The 21,037-nt window shown below is 35.1% G+C and overlaps 1 protein-coding gene across 1 annotated transcript; it reads right to left on the bottom strand.

Annotated features, from left to right (window-relative positions):
* Positions 1-4,467: 4,467 nt before the first annotated feature.
* On the bottom strand, positions 4,468-20,945 carry Mzt1 (mitotic spindle organizing protein 1). The gene is made up of 3 exons (XM_076872051.2): positions 20,845-20,945; positions 13,122-13,267; positions 4,468-6,439 (listed from the first exon to the last, which is right to left on the bottom strand). Exons 1-3 carry the CDS (start codon positions 20,918-20,920, stop codon positions 6,416-6,418), a joined length of 246 nt encoding a protein of 81 aa, XP_076728166.1. The 5' UTR covers positions 20,921-20,945; the 3' UTR covers positions 4,468-6,415.
* Positions 20,946-21,037: the final 92 nt, after the last annotated feature.

Raw genomic sequence — 21,037 nt, 5'->3', positions numbered from 1 at the left:
TTAAATTAAACCTATGGAGTTCTCTCTCCCAGGCTGCCCCTCCTCCCCCACAACTTTCTATCAGTAGACTTGCAAAGGAAGCTTTCATTTAGCCAGCTGTTTGCTCTATTTTACATGATGGTTCTCAGTGTTCAGCAGGAACAAAGATCACTGATATTCCCATTGGGTTTATCAGAAGCAACTGAGAACAATGAGCTCTTTTTATGTTGAAAATAGAGATTTAAAATTTATTCATAATCTTTACTTTTTCTCCCAACACATTCTCATCCCTGTGGGCTCCTTTCTCTAATTAGCTATGCAAGTCCTGACATTAAAATTTAGCTACATTTTAGTTTCATTTTCATTAGTGTAGTGTCTTGTTCTTCTTCCTTATACACAGTATGTTTTGAACATAACATTTGTTTCCCCAAAAAAGTATATAAAAATAAGAGCTCTGATTCCACTCGTGAGCGAAAAACAGTGCGTTTTGAATATGTTACTTCACAATCACTCGGCCACTCCTGAAGTTAAGTTGCTAGGTAAGTTCAATTCACACAAAATATGAACTTTCCTGAGAAGCAACAGCATTTTGTGCCAAGCCTTCCCATTTATCTCACAAAAGCATATCAGACTAATAAATTCCTCCTCTCTGGGGAAAAGCAAGTCTGCCTGATCTTCATAACACTGTGAGCTGTGTCTTCATCCTACTGATGAGGAATCAGACTTGAAGAGAGAACCAAGAATCCAAGTCTATGTGACCCCAAAGCCAGAGCTATCTATAAATTATGGTATTAGGGCCAAAAGGAACCCTGAGAATATTTTCTAACTATAGGATGGGTACTAAAATAAGTGGTAGAGGCTGGGGCTGGGGCTGGGGCTCAGTGGTAGAGTGCTCGCCTAGGATGCACGAAGCACTGGGTTTGATCCTCAGCACCACATAAATGTAAAATATTGTGTCTACCTAAAACTTAAGAATAAATATTTAAAAAATAAATAAAATCGGTGGTATATGGGATGTTGCAAATAAGTGCCACATTGAAGAAATTAATTTCTTTTCAATACTCTTCTAATCCTGTTGACAACTTCAACAGTAAAGTTGGTTCTTTGTTCAATGCCTCTAACCATTGCTCATCTGCGTTTCTATCAAAGAAAATGCAGGCCTTAGAATCAGTTTTTAAAGTAGTACTTGGAAAAATATTATTTTATATTTATTTTTCATTGTAATTGCTTTTATAGCCATGGCAAATGATGGTTTTCCATGTTAGTTGTCATGTAAATCTTAAATTTTCAAATAAATGTATTAGATTTTTCTAGAAAGTGAGCCTATTTGAAGAAAAATGTTGGGACTGGGGTTGTGGTTCCAAGCACGAGGCATTGGATTCGATCCTCAGCACCACATAAAAATAAATAAAGATACTGTGTTTAACTACAACTAAAAACATTTTTTTTGTAAAGAAAAATGTTATTCCCCTTCCCCCTCCCTTTCCCTCCCACTTTCCTTCCCTATCTAGAAATAATCTTCCTCCCATGCTCTCCCTCCCTACTCTACTTTGAAGTCACTCCCCGCCTCCTTATATCAGGGAAAACATTTGGCATTTGTTTTTTTGGGATTGGCTAACTTCACTTAATGGAAGGTGATGGTCGTTACACAAAATACATGTATGAAGATTTGAATTTGGTGTCAACATACCTTATATACAAACAGAGATATGATAAATTGTGGTATATATCTGTATTAAGAATTGTAATGCAAAAAAAGAGTACATGTATAATGGCATAATTTTGTGTGAACATACTTTATACAGTTATGAAAAAATGTGCTGTAAATGGGTAATAATGAATGTAACGCATTCCACTATTGTCATGTACGCAAAAAAATTTAAAAAAGAAAAAAAAGGAAAAGTGTTTATAAGTAGTGGCTTAATTGATGAATACTCACTTGACACAAATGAAGAAATCAGGATCTGAAGGGGCAATTAAATGTCCATGTACAAGTTAATTCCTACTGTTGTCCTTGTTTTTCCTGGAGGTTCATCAGATTTTTATTTATTTATTTATTTTTTAACTAACAAATACAAGTTAAAGAAACTAGAAATTTTCTTTCTAGAGCATTCACAGTTCATTTTCTTCTTGCTGAACGGTGTGACATTGAGGTGGATAGTATTTTAGTCTAGTCTGACAAACTTAGTATTTAGATTAAATCAGAGATAGATGTTATTTGTTTTTATAAAACTAGTTTATTGAGATATTTCAATGGTTAGCAGTCAGCAAATTCAAGTATAAGCCACAACTGTTACAATAAAAAGGCCACTTGCTGGTAGAAGAGTAAGTAGACTGTGCCTATAAAACATATAACAGGTGCAACAGTTTTCCAGTACTATCTCTTGAAAGTGTAATTATCAGAACAACCTCTTTAAAGGCTTTTGATGTAACGCCCCAAATATATATATGGCAATTTATTGCTTCAGTAGGCAGATGATAATGTGGACTACTTCAGATATAACATGCATGCTTTTCCATTCAGCTACCGGGGATCCACAAGATATCTCAAAATTCTGTTCTATTCTAATAGACTATTCGAGAGACATCCTGAGGCTGCTGTTTAGGGCTATAAGACACAACAACTTTCTTTTCTTTAACAATACTTTCAATACTCCAAGGCTGAATTTCATAAAAAGTGAGACATCTTGTTAGAACTGGGTTTCCTATATACAACACATCTGGACAATGAATAACCAGTTATCTCCTTGTATTGTCCTAATTAAATAGCAATGATAAAAGATTTGCCAAGATGCTACAAAAACTCGCTAACCCTTTAGCAGCAACAGCATACTCATCAAGGAGGGAAAACCCTGGGAAAGATAAGCTGTCTTCAGTTTATCATTAGGATTCTTATTCTCAACATCTACTTCCAGAGCTACCACTTTGGGCATCTGATTTCCAATCTTCTTCCTCTTGTTTTTTCATTTCACTTCTTCACCACATGAGATATGTGGTGAGAGCACAAGGGTAGGCAGGCTCCAGCATCAGCTTACCTGGGTTCCAGTGCTAGCTCTACCACTTCCATAATTAAGCTAGCCATTTACAACTTTGTGCCTCAGACTCATCTGCCATGGGCTGATGCTACCTCATGTAGTTGCTGCTTTTTCAATCACTTGGTAGATCCCAGTCTTATCCAATCATTGTCATGCATTTAATAAACACCAAGTGCTAATCTCTGTTCAAGACACTTGAGATACATTAATGAACAAAACTAAAGGTCCCTGCCCTTGTGGGGCATTTTGGGGTAGATAGGATGAAAAACTAGGGAGGTCGTTGGAATGTTGGTAAATATGAGATTTAATGTATTTGTTAAAATAAAAATCATCTTTCCAGAAAAATCAATGTCCATTTTCTGTTAATCACTCACTTGTTATAAAATGATTAGAAACTCAGTCACCTTAGTTTCTTGTTTCCCCTATAGCCAAACCTTTAAATACTGTGTTTTTCTTTTGTAATGTCTCTGGGATCTACCATAATATGAGCAGTCAGGCCTGGGTTACTGTTGTGGCTTCCTAGCTAGTCTGTTTTTACTCTTTCCTTGCTCCAACTCATCCTTCCATTTCTGGGTATATGCACCAAAGAACTAAAAGCAAGGAGCTGAACAGATATTTGAACGCTTATTTTCACACAGCATCATTCACAATATCTTACAGGTTAAAAATAACCTAAATGTCCACTGAAGGATGAATAAGCAAAACATGGCATATCCATACAATGGGTATATTATTCAGCTTTAAAAGAAAATTCTGATAGAACATGGATGAATCTTGAAAACAAAATATGTTGTGTAAAATACAACACAACAAAGGGCAGATATAATGATGTGATTTATAGAAGGAGATTAGAATAGTAAAATGTTGAGAGAAAGCAGAAAAATGTTTGCCAGAGGCTATATAGGTAGAAAGGAATGGGAATTGCTGCACTATAAAGTTTTAGAGATGTTGAGTTGCAAAACAACTTGAACATTCTTAATGTAACTAAACTGTACAACTTAAAATTAAGATGGTAAATTTTGTTATCTTTCAGTAGAATAAAGTGATTGAGACTAAGAAACTGAATTTTTAATTTTAATTAAATATTTAAAAACTGGTATTTGACTCAATTATTGCAAAACATGCATATTTGGAACATGTCTATACATTTCACAATGATAATAATCCACTTTGTAAAAAAGTTCTTATTTGAGTATAGAAAAATATCATTTCTCACTTATTTGAATTGCCAACTTTGTTTTAAAGCCTGAGGCAATGTTAATATAGCTATCTCCTCTCACTACCAGGGGAAGAGTATTCCATTTATACTTCAAGCCTAATTTAAGCTGTAAATTACATAACCTGTCTTTAAATAGCCTTCAATCACACATGATAAGCATCTTAACATCTATAAAATGACCACCTAAAGAAATACAATTGAATTCATAGAAAGATGTATTAAATCAAAAGTACATGCCAATACTACCAATATGGTTTTATTTTTGTCATTGTCAACATGTACAGCATTGGAATTGTATCATTTTATTTTATTTCTTAAATATTACTGAAGTATGCATTAAAAAGATACTAATACATTTAAAGCCAGCAGCAGTGACACACACCTAATCCCAACTATCTGGGAGGCTGAGGCAAGAAGATCACAAATTCAAGGTCAGCCTGAACAATATCACCAGACGAAGTCTCAAATAAATATATATAAATAAAAAGGGTTGGGGATGTGATTTAGTGGAATGCATCAGGGTTCAATCCCCAGTATCACCAAAAAACATTTAAGAAATATGACACATAAGAAGGCCTCTGTAAATATAATCCTTTCTCAATATTTTTTCCTATTTTGCTTCATACGTAAATAACTTAATCTATATTATCAACTCTTATGGCCTAGAACTGCATACACATTTTGGAGTTGCGAATAAATGTTCTCTTTGATTTATAAATAACATGCAGTATTTGTAGTGTTTAGTTTCATTCAAATGCTTATCACAAATTCTTATTGTCTCCCAACTTGTTCTGCTAATAGACCTTTTCAGTTTACTGGTAAAGATGCCATGAATTAAAAGTCATAACGGTCAAATAAATATAAAAAAAAAAAGCAGAGAAAGTGGCTACCTAAATATCACTAAATCTTATTAAAACCACTTCAGCTTGTATAAACAACAAAAAACATTAGTGAAGAATGAATACCATTCATTTAAAAGGTATCTAACAAAATCTAAAATTTAGTCAACAATGAAATTAAATCCATATTAGCCTTGCAAAAAAATTCCACTGAAATTCTGTTACAGAAACAGAACCAATAACATCCTAAATTTTCTAAAATTTATTTTTGAATTATCATTTTGATGAGTTAAAACTTTAAGGGTAAATAATGACACACAAAATGATTTTATAAAGGCAAACTTATAATTCCTGATACACATTTCATTAGTTTTTGTTTAATGACTAGAAATCCTTATTTCTTCAGAAAATATTACATATTCATTGAAACACACCACTTATCTAGTGATTTATTACATATCTACATATTTATTAGATAAGAATTCCAATTACTTTTATGTAATAAAAGTAAAAAGGAACTTTGCATGTTGGCTATGTTTCACTTTATACATTATTTTTAGGCCTTTATAGGATATAAAACTTAGAAAAACATTCAACTAATAATCTTATTTGATGTAAATGACTCAAACTACAAACAATACTAAGCTAAGCACTGTTATTACTTTTAAAATCTAAGTTTCTAGAAGTTTTATTTTTCAGTCAATACAAAATGATCTAGTTCACACTATTAACTGCCCAAAAACTGTTTAAAAAACTAAATATTCTTTGTTAAAGAGAAGATTACAAGAAATGTTTTCTATGTTCTCATTTTAAAAAACAAGATTCTGGTATACATGGGGAATTTAAATACAAATTCTTACATGGTGGCTAAAATCTTGTCAACTTTCAGCCTGATACAACATAAATCAACAGTTATTATGCATAAACAATTCAAAATTAAAGTTTATAATGGAAATGTCAACAAGTCATAACTACGACATATCAATACTGATGGGTTCCACTATACTTCCACCAGGCACAGCAGATGTGCACATCTGATAGACAGACTGCTTAGAAAATTAAAGCTATCAGAGCTATAAATAAGGAATACATAAATATAAACATAGCAATGCCAAAACATTAGGGCCATTAAATAAAAAAGATGCGATGCAAACACATTTGATAGTTCTCTCTGTAAGCCACTTTCCACTGATTTATAAAGCTATGGTTTTATAATTCTTTTTAAAAGGAAAATTTTTCTACACTGCTGCATGCAGTAATTTCACTGTACATTCTTGACTAAAATGCAATCTTCAAATCCTCTTGAGGAATTTGACATATCTCATCAGGATCTCTCCAGAAAGTCAGCTTGTCATATTTTCAGCAGCCTAGAACAAGAAAATAACATTCATTATTTAAAAACCATGGAAAAGAGACACCATGGAGATAAATAAATTTGTTAATACTACACTACACCTTATTTAGCAAACAACTATTTTCTCATGCAACCACACCACTTTTATCAGAATACAGTGGTTTTCATTGTTTTTGTTCTAAATCAGAACTACTTTTTAAATTTACTGCTAGGTTAAGAGTAGAAAACAGTTATATTATCTTCAATAGAAGTTAATAAGAGTACGTGTAAAAATCTTCTGCTACTTGAAAAATTAACCTATGACATACCTTAATCTTCATTAATCTTTTTTCTATGTTTTATTGTAATGCAAAAAGGAAATTAAGAATGAAAAAAAAAACTTTTAATGCTACAAGAACAAAAAGGAATAATGAACATTTGGCTAATCTTGTCTTACCTATTCCCCTCCAAAACTATACTTTCCCACTTGTCTCTAAAGAAACTCCTATGCACTCTATCATTCATCAGTAAATGGTCTGGCATGTATAAAAACAACAACAACAAAAAAAACATGTACTATTAACAGATCTAAAAAAGTAATTTATTTATTTATTTATTTTTTCCTACCAGGGGTGATTAACCACTTAGTCACATCCCCAGCTCTTTTTATATTTTATTTCGAGATAGGGTCTCACTAAGTTGCTGAGGCTAGCTTTGAACTTGAGATCCTCCTGCTTTATTTAGCCTCCCAAGCCACTGGGATTACAGGCATGTACCACCATGCCTAGTTAAAAAAGTAATTTCTTAATGCCAATATGAAAATGACAAATTTGATCTTTGAAATATGTGAGACTTTTAATATATTTTATTTCTACTTCCTAATTAAAACTTGCTTTTAGTGTAGATTAAGTTCAGAATTCTTTCATGAAAAGAATTATAAATTCTTTTAATTATAAAATACTTATGAATGGTAAATAATACAATCTGAAATAAGGCTGAACCTTTTCTTTACAAGCAGAACAGACTTTTTTTTCCTATAGTTTAGGCAGCTCCCAAACCCTCACTTACAATAGAATTTCCCTCCTCTGTATTTACTACTCAAGAGAATTAGAACCTAGTTTAAAATAATTCCACATTTTAAAATAATTTCTATTCTTATAGGTTCCTATAATAGCTTTAAATACAAACCTTTAGGCACTGTTATATCCCTAGCTGCATTCTCAGTATCACCTATATTCAGTATTATCTATTAATAAAGACTTGAAATTATATATACAATTTTTGCTTTAATTCAAATATAATTTGTCTTGTTCCTTTTTCGTATTAATTACAGAAATTCTCCTCCAATATACAGACATCAAAACAAGTATTTTTACTGTAGGAAAGTAATACTGTAGCATTTTTCTTATATAAATGCAGAGCTTTCTATCTGAAAAAATAACAATAGCACCCTAGAGATCCATATAGTTACCAGATCACCACTAAACACTCCCAAAATTTACCAAGGATCAGTCCTGGGAAAAGTCAAAATTCAATAGTCCTCTATTCCAAACATCCCTTTTCTGTGTAAGGGTTTACTCCTTCCCTACCTTGGGGGCATGAGAATTATTTAATCTTTCATTTCTCTCCACTCCAAATTCTACAGCTCCAATATCCTCATATGGCACACCTTCCTACACAGTGAAAAGACAACACAGATGTACCCAAAGGTATTATTAATAGTACAGGACATCAAGAGAAAGGGCAAGGCAGCCAGGTGTGATAGCCCTCGCCTATTAACTGTTGAGGCAAGAGGATCCAAAGTTCCAGATCAGCCTCAGCAACTTAGCAAGACCATGCTTCAAAATAAAAAATTAAAAGAGCTTTGGGGATGTAGCTCAGTGGTACAATGGCCCTGGGTTCAACCGTCAGTATCATAGAGAGAGGGAGAGAGATGGAAAGAAGGGGAAAGAGAGAGAAGGGGAGACAGGAGGAGAGGAAGGGTGGGGGGAGAGGGGGAAGAGAAAAAGAAGGGGAGAAAGAGAGACAGAAAGAGACAGAGTGTCTACAGGTGTGTCAATAATGATATAATTCAAAGAACACCACACTAAAACAAAAGACGATGCCAAATGGGTTTTGTCCAGAATTTCTCAAATAGTATTGTTCACACATAAATACTAGTACTGGAAAGATAATATAAAAATTCAGTACCAATAAAGAATCATTTATAAAATATACTTAATTAGTAATCCTATTTTGCTGTTTTGCCCTATTTTACACATATAGTAGCCTATCTATTATTGCTAAAGAATTTATCTAACTGGAGACAGGAGCTAGCTACCTAGATGCTATCAATACACAAATCTCTGAAAGGTAAAAAAAAAAATTCATAAAAATTGTTTTCATTTTCTATGTAGTTAAGAGTTCCTTACAACATTTCAAAATGTCCCTGATTTACATTTTATGCATTCTAAAACACAGACGGTAAGTACCATACAATTCAATTCTAGATAAAAATAGTACAATAAAACAGGAACAGTTTTTCTTTATCCTAATTTTAAAGCCAAAAGAAGAAAACAAAAATGAGAAAAAAAAAATTATTAGCAGCAATGATACAAAAACAAAACAAAAAAAAACCAATCTGACACTTAAGTCTGTCAAGAAGTCAGGTGGGGCTCAAGGCAGCTCTAAACCAAACAGCAACCTAGTTCACCCCAATATAGCAGTTAAGAAATAGAGTCTAATCCAGGGAGAAGCAAATGAACAAGCTATTCTTCTTTCATAATTCAGTGAAATTAAGTATACTTTATTTTTAAAAACGCATTATACTTTCTGGAATGATATTAGCAAATATCATTGCTAGTTATTTCTTAGATAACCTTTTTGTTTCATTCTTTGAAGTTTTCCAATTTAAGGAATTTAAAATTATGACCATGTATGATTTTTATGTTTACATAAATTAAAGAAAAAAATTTAAATTAGCATTTCTTCCTAGCTAGAAATGTTTCAGCATCTTATCCTTTCTAGTTTAATGAGATGCTGGTTTATTCACTTTACATCACAGGAGAATGCATTATAGAGGATTTGTGTGTGAGGCAGATTAATTTTCTATTCAAATGACCAACAGTTTCTGATTTTGTAAATCTTACTTCTGGATTCTGCCACCCACATCTCACTATGGTCCATATGAGAATGCTTAGAATTGAAAAGCTATGTCAAATAGGTTATTTCTGAACCTCCTATCTTAATACCATGGGTTGTATGTTACCTAAGAAATTGCTACACCAAACACTTATGTGTGTCTCCTGTCTTAGTTGGTTTATTTGCCTTGGGTTCCCTTGTAGCTCCAAACTGTGGTATAATATAAAAATTACTTCCTATTCTGATTATTCTCTTTCAAATTGGAGCATAATTCAAGAAAAATTCATCTTCTAGTTCTGGAAGATGTGTATCAAACAAATAATATTTCAGAAACATTTTGATGAAAGACTATTAATAGTTTTAATTTTTATCTACAGAATTATTAAAGAATACTGAATGATGAAATGTTCCCACATCACAGCCTAATGACTATTTGGCTTCCAAGAACCATTTCATCTTTCCCTAAATAGCTGGCTCACATACTCTTTAAATATTATTATAGGGAGAAACTCAGTAGTCAAGTAAATAGCTCTGAGGTCAGCCTAACTTAAAATTCTAGCTCAACCACTTAATTCTAAGTACTCAGGTTAAATCAATCACTATTGCTTCAGTTTCCTTAGCAGCACATATTAGTATGTGACTAGAGGAAATAATGCCAAGATAGCATTGAATCTACCACAAGGAAAGTACTTGTATAAAAATACTAGCTATTCTTATGACATTATCCAGTTATTTTTCTTTGTTATGAAAGTTATAAATATGAGTTAAAAAAGACAACCTAGAAAGATGGGCAAATGACTTGGAAAGATATCTAAAATATAAAAATAAAAAAAAAAACATGTAAAATTGCATTCAACCTCCTTGGTATTCAGAAATGCAAATCAAACAGAATGAAAAACTCATACATACCCCAGAATGACTAAAATTTTAAAGACTCAGAATAAACAATGAAAAGATATGAAGCAAAAAGAAAGTCATGCAGCTGGTGGAAATATATTTTTGAAATGTTTGGCGCTATAACTATTTATTCAAGTAGAGGAAAAACATGATCTTAAGACCCAGCAATTTTACTTCTAGATAAACACCTAACAGAAATGTATATATACGTGCATTAAGAGACATGGACTCTGTGTACGCAAGAATGGGATCTTAATTAGAAAAAGTTATACTCCATGTATGTATGTCAAAATATACTCTACTGTCATGTATACCTAAAAAGAAAAAAAAAAAAAAAAAAAGGAACGTGAACTACAAATGCTCAAAGCAGCTTTGAGTGGGAAGAGCCCACACTGGAAACACTTAATATCTATTAACAATAGAAAGAATAAACTGGTATATTTGTCAAATAAAACATTTCAGGGAAAAAGGATGTGTTATAGCTATAGGCAACATCGATGAACCTCACAGACATAATGTTAAATGAAAGAACCCAGTAAAAAGATTTTGGTAAGATTCCATTTATTGTGGAGCTCAAAAATTTTACAAAATAAACTAGTGTTTAGAGATCCAAGTTTAGTGAATAAACTATTGAAAGAATAAACGTCAGGATAGCAGTTACTGGCAGAAGGGAGTAGAGGGAAAGGTTAGCAATTAGGGAGAGGATACAAGGTAATTTCTAGGGTGCAGGCAGTGACAATTAATGTGGACATTTTATGATAAACCTTGTATAAATGCAATTTTGTTACATTTCTGTTAGATTTAATAATCAAAAGGTATTAAAAAGCAAATACCCCAAACTTTGGAACTCTTTGGAAAATAATTTAATTAGAAAGATGGGTTAGTTACATGTTTCAGAGTTCCATTCTCTCAGAGGTAAAAGAGAAATCACTTTGTTGTTGGACAAGTTTTAATGGAATAACTTCGTTTCACTATTTGTAGTTAGTGCCATATAAACATGGAAATAAACTGACCACAGATTTTGAAGCAGAGACTGTGTGCAAGAGAGGGAACACGATACTAAATACTTTTTAATTGCTAAGATTGGAAACATGTTGAATCTGGAAAAAATAAAGCTTTGTGGGTTCAGGTTGGCAACGGCAGTGTCCCCCAGTCTCTGAGCCACTCATCCCCTTTTCTTGAAGGATAAGGCATGCTCACAGTTGAGTCCATGCCCCTCTTTCCTTGAAGAATAACACATTTTCACAGCTAAGTAGCTCTCTAGGTCAATTGCCAGCCTACAGAATTCCAGTAATCAGAAAGCATTTCTTCACTTCATTGTTTCCCTTTCAGTCTAAACCAACTATGTCTGTGCCAAGGTGGCTGACTGGGTCTGTATCACACGTAATCTTTTCACAAACAGGTTTGCTAGCCACAAAATTGGCCCTGTCTGCAGAGTATGCTATCCAGATAGGCTAAGAATTTTCCAAATCAAGTGCTGGGTTCTTTTAGCAGTTCCTTCTTCAATTTCTCATTCCTCTCACATTATATCATAAGCAACAAAGAGAAATCAGGCTGCATCTTTCACACTTCTGCTTGGAAATTTCCTCAGCTAAATATCCAAGTTTATCACTTACATAGTCAATTCTCCTTCTAATATAGAACATAATTCAGTCAAGTTCTGTCACTTTTATAACAAAGGTCACCTGTCCCTTAGTGTCCAATAAATGTTCCTCTTTGTGACTGGGGCTGCACTAGAGTGCTTTTAATGTTCATACTTTCAGCAACATTCTCTTCCTAATAATTGACATGTTCTCTGGAATGAATCTTCCTCTATAACTCTCCTCTCTTCTGAGCATTCACTAGAAGCACCTTCAGTGTTTACAGTTTTTTAAAGTTTCTTCAAGGCAATCTAAGCTTTTTCTATTAAGTACCTTAAACTTTTGTTTCTCTCCATTTTCCAATTCCAAAGCCACTTAAACATTCTGAAGTATTTGTTCCAGTGTTTGTTTGTCTTAAAATCTGTATTAGGCTTCTAGGGCTGCAAAATAAAATACCACAATTGGGTGGCCTTAAGAACATAGGAATATGTATAGTTTTTACAATTTTGGAGGTTCAGAAGTCCAAAATCAAGATGTCAGTTGGGCTACACTCTCTCCAAAGGCTCTAGGGGAGGATCCTTCCTTGCCTCTTTCCAGTTTCTAATAGCTGCTGATAACCTGCGGTTTTTCTTGACTTATATATAGATGCATCACTCTATAATATCAGCTTCCATCAACACATGTCCTTCTCCCTACTTACTGTGTCTTCACATTCTATTGTCTGTGTCCAAATTTCCCTTATTTAGTAATGATATCATCCACTGGAGTTAGGGGCTACCCTAATCATGACCTCATCTTAATTGGGTTATACCTACAAAGACATTATTTCTAAATAATGTAATATTCATGGGTATCAGAGGATAGGACTTGAGCATATCTTTTTGGAGGCAGATTTAACTCACCACACAGAAAAACTCTAGAGACTTTTGAGGAAATAATAACAGTAATTTAGTGATCTGAACATATGCTGTAAAGTCCCTGGTCTTTAGAATTCCTCTATTGGTGTTAGAAGTTAATTTAACCTTGCCTAACTATGATTTTTTTACATAACTTCATAATTAATCATTTTCCAAACAAAAGCATCTTTATTTAGAATGAATAAACACATGAATCTCTAACCTTTAGTGCTTCAGTAGCCTTGCGGAGTTCCTTAATAACAGATGATAAAGCTTCTGGATTAATTCCTTGTTCACAAAGCCGTACACAAATAGACAGTGTTTCCATATCTAAGCCAGTATTCAAAATTCTTGAAATCTCAAGCAGAACTACAAAAACACATAAAGAAAACTTAAAAAAAAACTTAAAAGCATTTAAAAATATGCACATAGTACTTTTAATTCATATATTCTTATATAATATCAAAGAATTTGCAAACAGGATTTGGAAATCCATTCTTAATACTGATTAAAGATACTTTCCTATTTTTAAATACTCTTTGATAATAGGATTTAATTAGTCACACAACATTTATTCCATGGAAACACTATAAATATTCATTCCATTTTAAGAGTTAGTGTGTTGGCACATGACTGTAATCCCAGCGGCTTGGGAGGGTGAAGCAGCAGGATCGCAAGTTCAAAGCCAGCCCCAGCAATAGTGAGGCACTAAGAAACTCAATGAGATCCTTTCTCTAGATAAAATACAAAATAGGGCTGGGCATGTGGCTCAATGGTCAAGAGCCTGAGGTTCAATTCCCCATACCAAGAAAAAAAGAGGCGACTCTCCTATCTCCCCCAATAAAATAATATCTGTACACACTAACTTTATTACAATAAGAACTGCTCAGTCAGTAATGTATATATTTAAGGATTAAGAGAGCTTGGAAAGTTTTATAACAATTTGACAAAGTAATCATATCCGTTGACTTAACAATAAAAATAAAAGCTTGGAATTTTTTTTTCTCTAGCTTTGTTCTTCCAGTACTGCAGTTTACAAAAGCATCTCTCTTTCATACGAGAAGTACTACCACAGAGAACCCAGGTTACCAAAATGATTTTCCAGGAATTCCTTCTATTACATGATGTATACATAATAATGATTCCATTGAACTATTTAATGTTGTTTCCCATGTGTTTAGAATGGAAGTCAACTGTTAACATAATCTATTGTTTATCATTTCCCTTTGCATCATGCTTAGAAAGTTATTCCCCATGAAACACTTGTATTCACCAGTATTTTCTTCCATTCCATAAACATTTAAATATTTAATTCCCTGCAGTTTGGGTAGAAGATAGGACCTAACTTTCCTTCCAGAAATAAGCCAACTGCCACAATACCATTTATTAAATGATCTTTCATTTTATTGCTCAACTGAGATGCCACCTTTATCACACAGTAAATATCCTACAGATCTGATACATGTTTGGCTTATCCCAGAGACACAATTTTTATTACTAATTTGATATTGCATGTAGTAGGTTAAAGATTCCTGTCACCTTTCAGGTACTTAAAGTAAGCCCTCTTATTCTCTAGAATTTTTCATCCATTTCAAAAACAAATTCCATTTAAATAGTTATCTGAATTCCATGAAAACTACTAATTATAAGAACAAGTTAACAATATTTGTTCACCTACTAATTTAAGTCTAAGTACTAAAAATGTTTAGAGTATTCATAATGTTCATGGTAATGGATCCTTCCCACTTTTTCATATCAGACATTCATTTTTCATCTCTAGAAGCTAGAGTCTTAAAAATATTGTTAGCTGAGTGCAGTGGTACATATCTATAATCCCAATTACTCAAAGGCTGAGGTAATACTACAAGTGCAACCTACCCTGGGAAATTCAGTGAAAACTTGTCTGAAAATGAAATTTTAGGTCGGGTATAGTGGTAAATGCCTGTGATCCAAGTGACTCAGGAGGCTGAAACAGGAACATCACAAGTTCAAGACCAGTTTCAGAAACTTAGCAAGACCCTGTTTCAAACTGAAAAGGACTAGTGATGGAGCTCAGTGGTAGATCACTCATGGGTTCAATCTCCAGTACCAACAACAATTTTTAACAAGGACTAGGGAAGTAGCTCAGTGGTAAAACCCACTTGCCTAGCATGCATGAGTCCTGAGTTCAATCCCCACTTCAAAACATCTGCATATCTGTGTATCTTCCATGTCTCTATTAAACTTTTTGAACAAGGACAGTTCTAATACTTTTGTCTAATTTTAACATCTGTGTCATTTCTATCTGTGTTAACTGAATTTTTTTCCCCAATGAGCCATACTACTTTGCTTATCTGACAATCTTCAATTAGATATCACAAGTTGAGAATTTTCTTGGGTGCTAGGTATTTTTTGATTTCCATATATATCCTTGAGTTTTGTAATGAAAGTTATCCAGAAACAATCTGATCCTCTTCAGATCTGTTAGGCAGAACCAGAGCCCTGTTTAGTGTAGAGCCAATTATTCCCCACTACTGGGACAAGACTTTTCCAAGAACTCTAACCAGTGTTTCACAAATGGTTTTCATTCTGACAGAATGGCACTATGACTACACCCTGTGTGAGCATGGTATACTGGTCTCTCAAACCTTTTGGATAGTTCTTTCCCTAACTTTCTGTGTGCCCCCGCCCCACCCCACCCCACAAAGTACTACTCAATGCTCTGTTGAATATAAAAGGGGATTCTTCTCCAGATCTTCAGAATTCTCTTTGGGTTCTTCCTTTTCAGGTACTCTGTTCTGCAGCATGGGAAATCCAGGTAAACCCCAGTAGATGCCTGTGTTCAGCTTGCAATCAGGGAGATAAGCTGTGTACCAGGCTGCAGAGAGGCCTGGAAAACTCTCTGAAGGCAATCTGCAACGGACAGCTTACTTCATTTGTTTGCTGTCCTTCAGGGACTACTGTCCTTTGATGCCTAAGGCCCAGTGTCTTGAAAACCTTTGTCCTGTATGTTTTACCTGTGTTTTGTTCAAGGAAAGTAAATTGTTACTCTGTGGTGAAAACTGATGGCCGTTCCTATTTTCATTTCTTTAGCTTTGATTGTCCTATTTACTAATACTTTAATCATCTATTATCTTATTGCTGTTGTTTTGTCTTTATTTAAGGCTATATTCTTAATGTGTTTGAGATTGAGCCATAATCTGTTTCCCTAAGAGTGATTAGAAATGTAATTTCTAGAGACAGACTACTTGGGTTCTAGGTAGACAGGCTACCTAGCTTTATTACTAGATAAGTAATTTATTACTAGGAAAGTGTATTTATTTTACCACTGCATTAAATGCAGGTAATAAGACTTTATAGAATTAGGGTTAGGATTAACGGATTCACTTTAGGATGCAGCTAGGCATATAGTAGTGCTCAATAAAGAGCTAGCTATTACTAGCACACTATCATTTTAATTTTCCATTTTAGTTGTTTTCTACCTCTTAGGTTCTATCATTCTTAACTGTAAAAATTCATTTTTTAAATAGGGAATTTCTCGTGTACAACCTGGGTTGCTGATATGTTCTCAGATAGTCTCACCCTATCTCAGCCTTCTGGATCAGGCCTTGTAGAAGAATCTTGGCTCTAGACCCAGAAAACAAATGGGTGGTGCTTCTCAGTCACTGGCCATGGCAGATGGTACATTTCTGATTCCAGGTTTGCTCAGGCAAGCCCGCATGCTTTCTCAGGTTCTATTCCCAATACCCTGCTGTGGTTCCCATCTGCTCCTTTCTTTTGGGAAAACCTCTCTAATCAGTGGAGACTTCCTTTTCTTGTTTTTGAATATGGCTATACTGATAATTATATTACCTTATTATTTTCTATCATTTTCATACACTTGATGTAGAAAATTTCAGCAAGCGTTCAACTGACATACTGAATCTTTACTTTCTGTAAGTTTTATTTTTGACTGTTCTCACAAATGGATTCTACTTCCATTGTTTTTTGTTTGTTTGTTTGTTTATTTTATGATCCTTGTTTATTCCCTCTGGATACATGGGGATGTTACAATTTTTATTTTATAGCCAGTTAGTGTAACAAAGTCTACTGAAGTTTCTAACAAATTTTCAATTCTTATATTTTCTAGTCAGATCACTTCACCTACAAATAAGTTTCATCTTCTTTTTAATCATCATTTTTCATGCTATTTGTCAAATTCTTAAAATTAGTATTTTTTTTACAAAACAGTAAAAGCAAGTGTTTACAATTTTATTTGGAATGCATGTAACAATAGCATTAAGAATGGAGTTGGTTTTTATAGTTATCTGTAATTAACCATATTAAAAATGTAACATTTTCTTGTTAGGATTTTTTCATATTAAGCAAGCCTGCATTTTATCTAGGGGTACATGCTGCCCCATTTCTCATTGTTGTTTGCTATAAACACACTTGAGAAGTACCCAAGGAAAAGAGTACTGCATTTATGGCCTTGCATTCTTGGTTTACAGATCAAGAATGTGCAGATATGCTTAGGGCAACCGGTAAACTGTATTTTCCAAAAATGACACTGTACTGACTTTCAAGGCAAGGTTTAAAAAGGCAATTTAGCTTCCTCCTGGCTCTTTTGAGTCACTTTCCCTTGAAACCATCCACCAAGTATGAGGGAACCTCATGTTTAGACCACAGCCCCTGCTGAGGGTCAACATGATATTCAGCATCACTTAGAAGGTAAGTTAACAAGGAGGTTTTGGGATGACTGTTGACTTAGCTTCTGTCTAAATGAAATCCATGAGACCCTCAGCAATAACTATCATGATTAGTCTGGTCAACACCTAAAACTGTGAGAGAAAAATCTTTGTTTTATGGGGTGGTTTGTTTTGCAGCAACAGATAACTAGAACAGATACTCAGATCCTACTCCAACTGTACCATCACCATCATCATCATGATTAACTGTTCTTGACAAATTTTCCTCTTTCCCGTTTGTTTTCTTCATAGTAGACTCCCTACCTATAAATGCTATACTTATTTTTGACTTTATAACTTTGTTGATGTTTTCCTCTTCTGCCTTTACTCATTCTTTCATATAATTCCATATTGTCTTTTGAATTCATCTCAGTTTTAGTTATTTCTTTCTTTAAGCTTTGGTCTGTTTTTAAATTGACATTGATTTTTACTTTGTATTGACACAAGCTGTTTGTAAACATTGATTATTTCCTTAAGGAAATAGCCTACTGTGTAATTAGTACCACATGCACATCACCTTATTATGCTACTGCTTGAAAGATAATTGTGCAGACAGTTAGAGATTCTAGTCCTCACAGACATTATGGTCTAGGAGAGATAAGTATTAAAATAACTGACTGCTAGAGTTTGAATGTGTTTCCCAAAATCCATAGATAAGGCACTTGATCCCCAATGCAACAGCATTGAGAGGTAGGACATTTAAGAGGTGACTAAACCATGAGGGCTCTGTCCTCAGGAATGGATTAATGTCATCACTCCAGGAGTGGTTTAGTTATCCCTTGGGAGAGGGTTCCTGTTAAAGGATGAATCACCCCCAACCCCTTGTACAGTGTACTCTTGTTCTTTCACCTTCCACATGAGATGATGCAGCAAGAAGGCCCTTGACAGTTGCAAGCCCCTCAACTTTGGACTTTCCAGCCTCTGAAACTGCAAGAAATAAATCTCTGCTGTTTACAAATTACCCAGTCTCAGATATTCTGGTATAGTACCTCAAGACAGACTAAGATTCCAGTTCTAAGTAAAATAATAGAAAACAACATAATCCTGTAATGAATTACAAAGGCATCTTGTCAAGTTTGGAAGGACAGTGTTTCAGAAAGACTGGTCTAAAGAAGTAATAATCTTAAGATTCCAGAAATGAACAGAAATCAAATAGAGGCAGGCAGAAGAGTAAAAACTGATAGCAGGGCTGATGCTGTAGCTCAGTGGTAAAGTGCTCACCTAGCATGCATGAGGCACTGGGTTCAATCCTCAGCACCACATAAAAATAAAATAAAGATATTGTGTCCACCTAAAACTAATAATAATAATAATAAATTTAAAATGATATCAAAGAACACAGCTTGTAAATTCACATACCTGAATAGCTAGTGTGAAGTCAATGTTATTAACAGACTAAATGGGTGTAAAATAGGAGATAAGGGAGATATGCAAATCCACTAAGAACCTAATAAAGATTTTAGAACTTTAGGAAGGTATTGGAAAATATAATATGTGCAGAAAAATTATAAGGACTACCTGCTTCCTCCCAAGTTTGAAGTATCATTAACAAAATCCTTTCATTTCATGATTAAAATGAAAATTTTTACTGTTGGGTTCTGCAACCCTTGCCAATCACTGACGTCTATTAAAAGCTTAAATCACTGTAAACTGATTAATGTATGAAAAGGAGGAAGAAGGTGAAGAGAAATATACTAAGTCTTGAGGGAAAATACAGTAGCTGCTATTGAGGGAAACAGCAATCAAAAAACTCTGGTCTTTTCTTTTATATGTTCTTTCACTCTTTATTATCTTCATTTTACATTAATTATCTTAAGAAAGACCTTGACAATGCAAACTATTAGTTCTCATTTGTGCATCCACATTTCCACCAGGCATAAAATAGCACTTCTTCATTCATATGGGATCCTACAGCTATATAAATAAGGACCCTAAACATAGGTAATGTGAGAAAATTGGCTAGAAGCAAGGCCTCATACTTCTAGCCCTATTCCAAAAATACACTGGCTTCCAAGGAAAGATACAATGTGGTAATGTTATATACATACCAATCCCTTATGTACATAAAGTCACTTTCAAAACAAAACTAATAATCTGTGAGGCACAAGAAGGATGAAAAAATAAGCTGATAGGATGTTAAGAATGAGAGTCTCATTAAAACAGCAAAGTAGTGGTTAGGCAAAAAAAAAAAAAAAATTAGATGCAAATGCTCTATTAGTATAAACAATTATTTGAAAAGGAAAGCAGCAGTCACTGAAGAAAAATCCAGAAGCCTTTATCAGAAGCTCCCATTTGGAAGGGCTATGTAAGAACTTCAGTGAAGGAGACAGAGCAGAATGGCTGACAAACCTAGTGAGAATTCTACAGAATTATATTCTAACAGAGTAGGAGACTGATATGGGTAACTCCTGGAAAATGTCAAGACGAACTATAATTTGCAATATTTAACATTCCTCAAAACACATTTAGAAGGTTGCGAGTAAAGAGATAAAGCTGATCGCCTTTGATATGCCTTTACCTAGTTGTCTTAATATTCACAATCATCCTTGGGAGGTAGGGTTTTATTTTACAGGGTGAAAACAAAGTAGCTTATCCAAGTTCACTCCAGAAACACTAGTGGTAGAGGAGGTTAACTCGAAGACACCTTTTTCATCTATGCAAGTGTGCAGGCTCTATGCCCACATGCCTCGGGCGGGGCGCGATAACGGGAAACCATAGCCACAGCACCCGGGCACCGGCGTCATCTGCTCCAAAATTAACTGGAGCAATTACGATGAAGGGGCGCCAGATACTTAAACTGCGCCTACTGAAGTGCCAGGGGCATGAAACAGAGCGGTGACTGCACACCCCCTACTCATATCCTGGGGGTTTCCAGTTCCGCCGGCTTCCAGAGCGCTCCGACTGCGCGCTGTAAGGGTGCTGGGCGCGGGCGGGCGCGGGAGGACAGAAGCGGGTCGCGCGAGACGTGGGACGCAAAGGCGCGGTCCTCGAGGTCTCAGGAGCGCAACCGGCAGACGCGAGGGCCAGAACGCCGTGCGCGCGACAAACTACACCGGAGCCGAGGACAACTCTCAAGGGATGGGCCATCAGCTATGCGGTGCTAGCGGGTCCCTTCGTGGACCTTCAAAGATGCCGTTTTGGGCTGGAAGAAGACCGCACGCCCTCTTCGTGCTCCCCAGTCCTGGGGGCCTTGACTGCGGGAAATGGAAGCAAGGTAGAGGGAGCGCAACGGGCACTCACCATCCATGGTCTCCCTCACCGCATTCAGATTCGCCGCCGCGGTCGCCGACGACCCGGCGCCGCTGCCACTCGCCATGGCGGAGGCTGAGGGAGGCGGGAGAAGGGCCTGACCCGGAACTGGAGCGCCTTCCTTTCTCCTGGGCAATCACAGCGCGCGTCGGGGCACACGCCGGAAAGGCTCCGCCCCTCGTGC

This window comes from Callospermophilus lateralis, chromosome 12 (assembly GCF_048772815.1).
Source record: "Callospermophilus lateralis isolate mCalLat2 chromosome 12, mCalLat2.hap1, whole genome shotgun sequence".
Taxonomy (NCBI): domain Eukaryota; kingdom Metazoa; phylum Chordata; class Mammalia; order Rodentia; family Sciuridae; genus Callospermophilus; species Callospermophilus lateralis.
Note: the sequence above shows the minus strand (reverse complement) of the source record. Positions and strands in the feature narration are given on the sequence as shown.

Bases quoted from the DNA above. Each gene is read 5' to 3' on its own strand.
- Mzt1 (XM_076872051.2), bottom strand. From the start codon at position 20,920: ATGGCGAGTGGCAGCGGCGCCGGGTCGTCGGCGACCGCGGCGGCGAAT. The intron at 13,268-20,844 runs GTGAGTGCCCGT...GTGTTTTTGTAG, and splicing joins GGTGAGGGAGACCATGGATG to TTCTGCTTGAGATTTCAAGA. The intron at 6,440-13,121 runs GTTAGAGATTCA...TTCTTGTTCTAG, and splicing joins AGGCTACTGAAGCACTAAAG to GCTGCTGAAAATATGACAAG.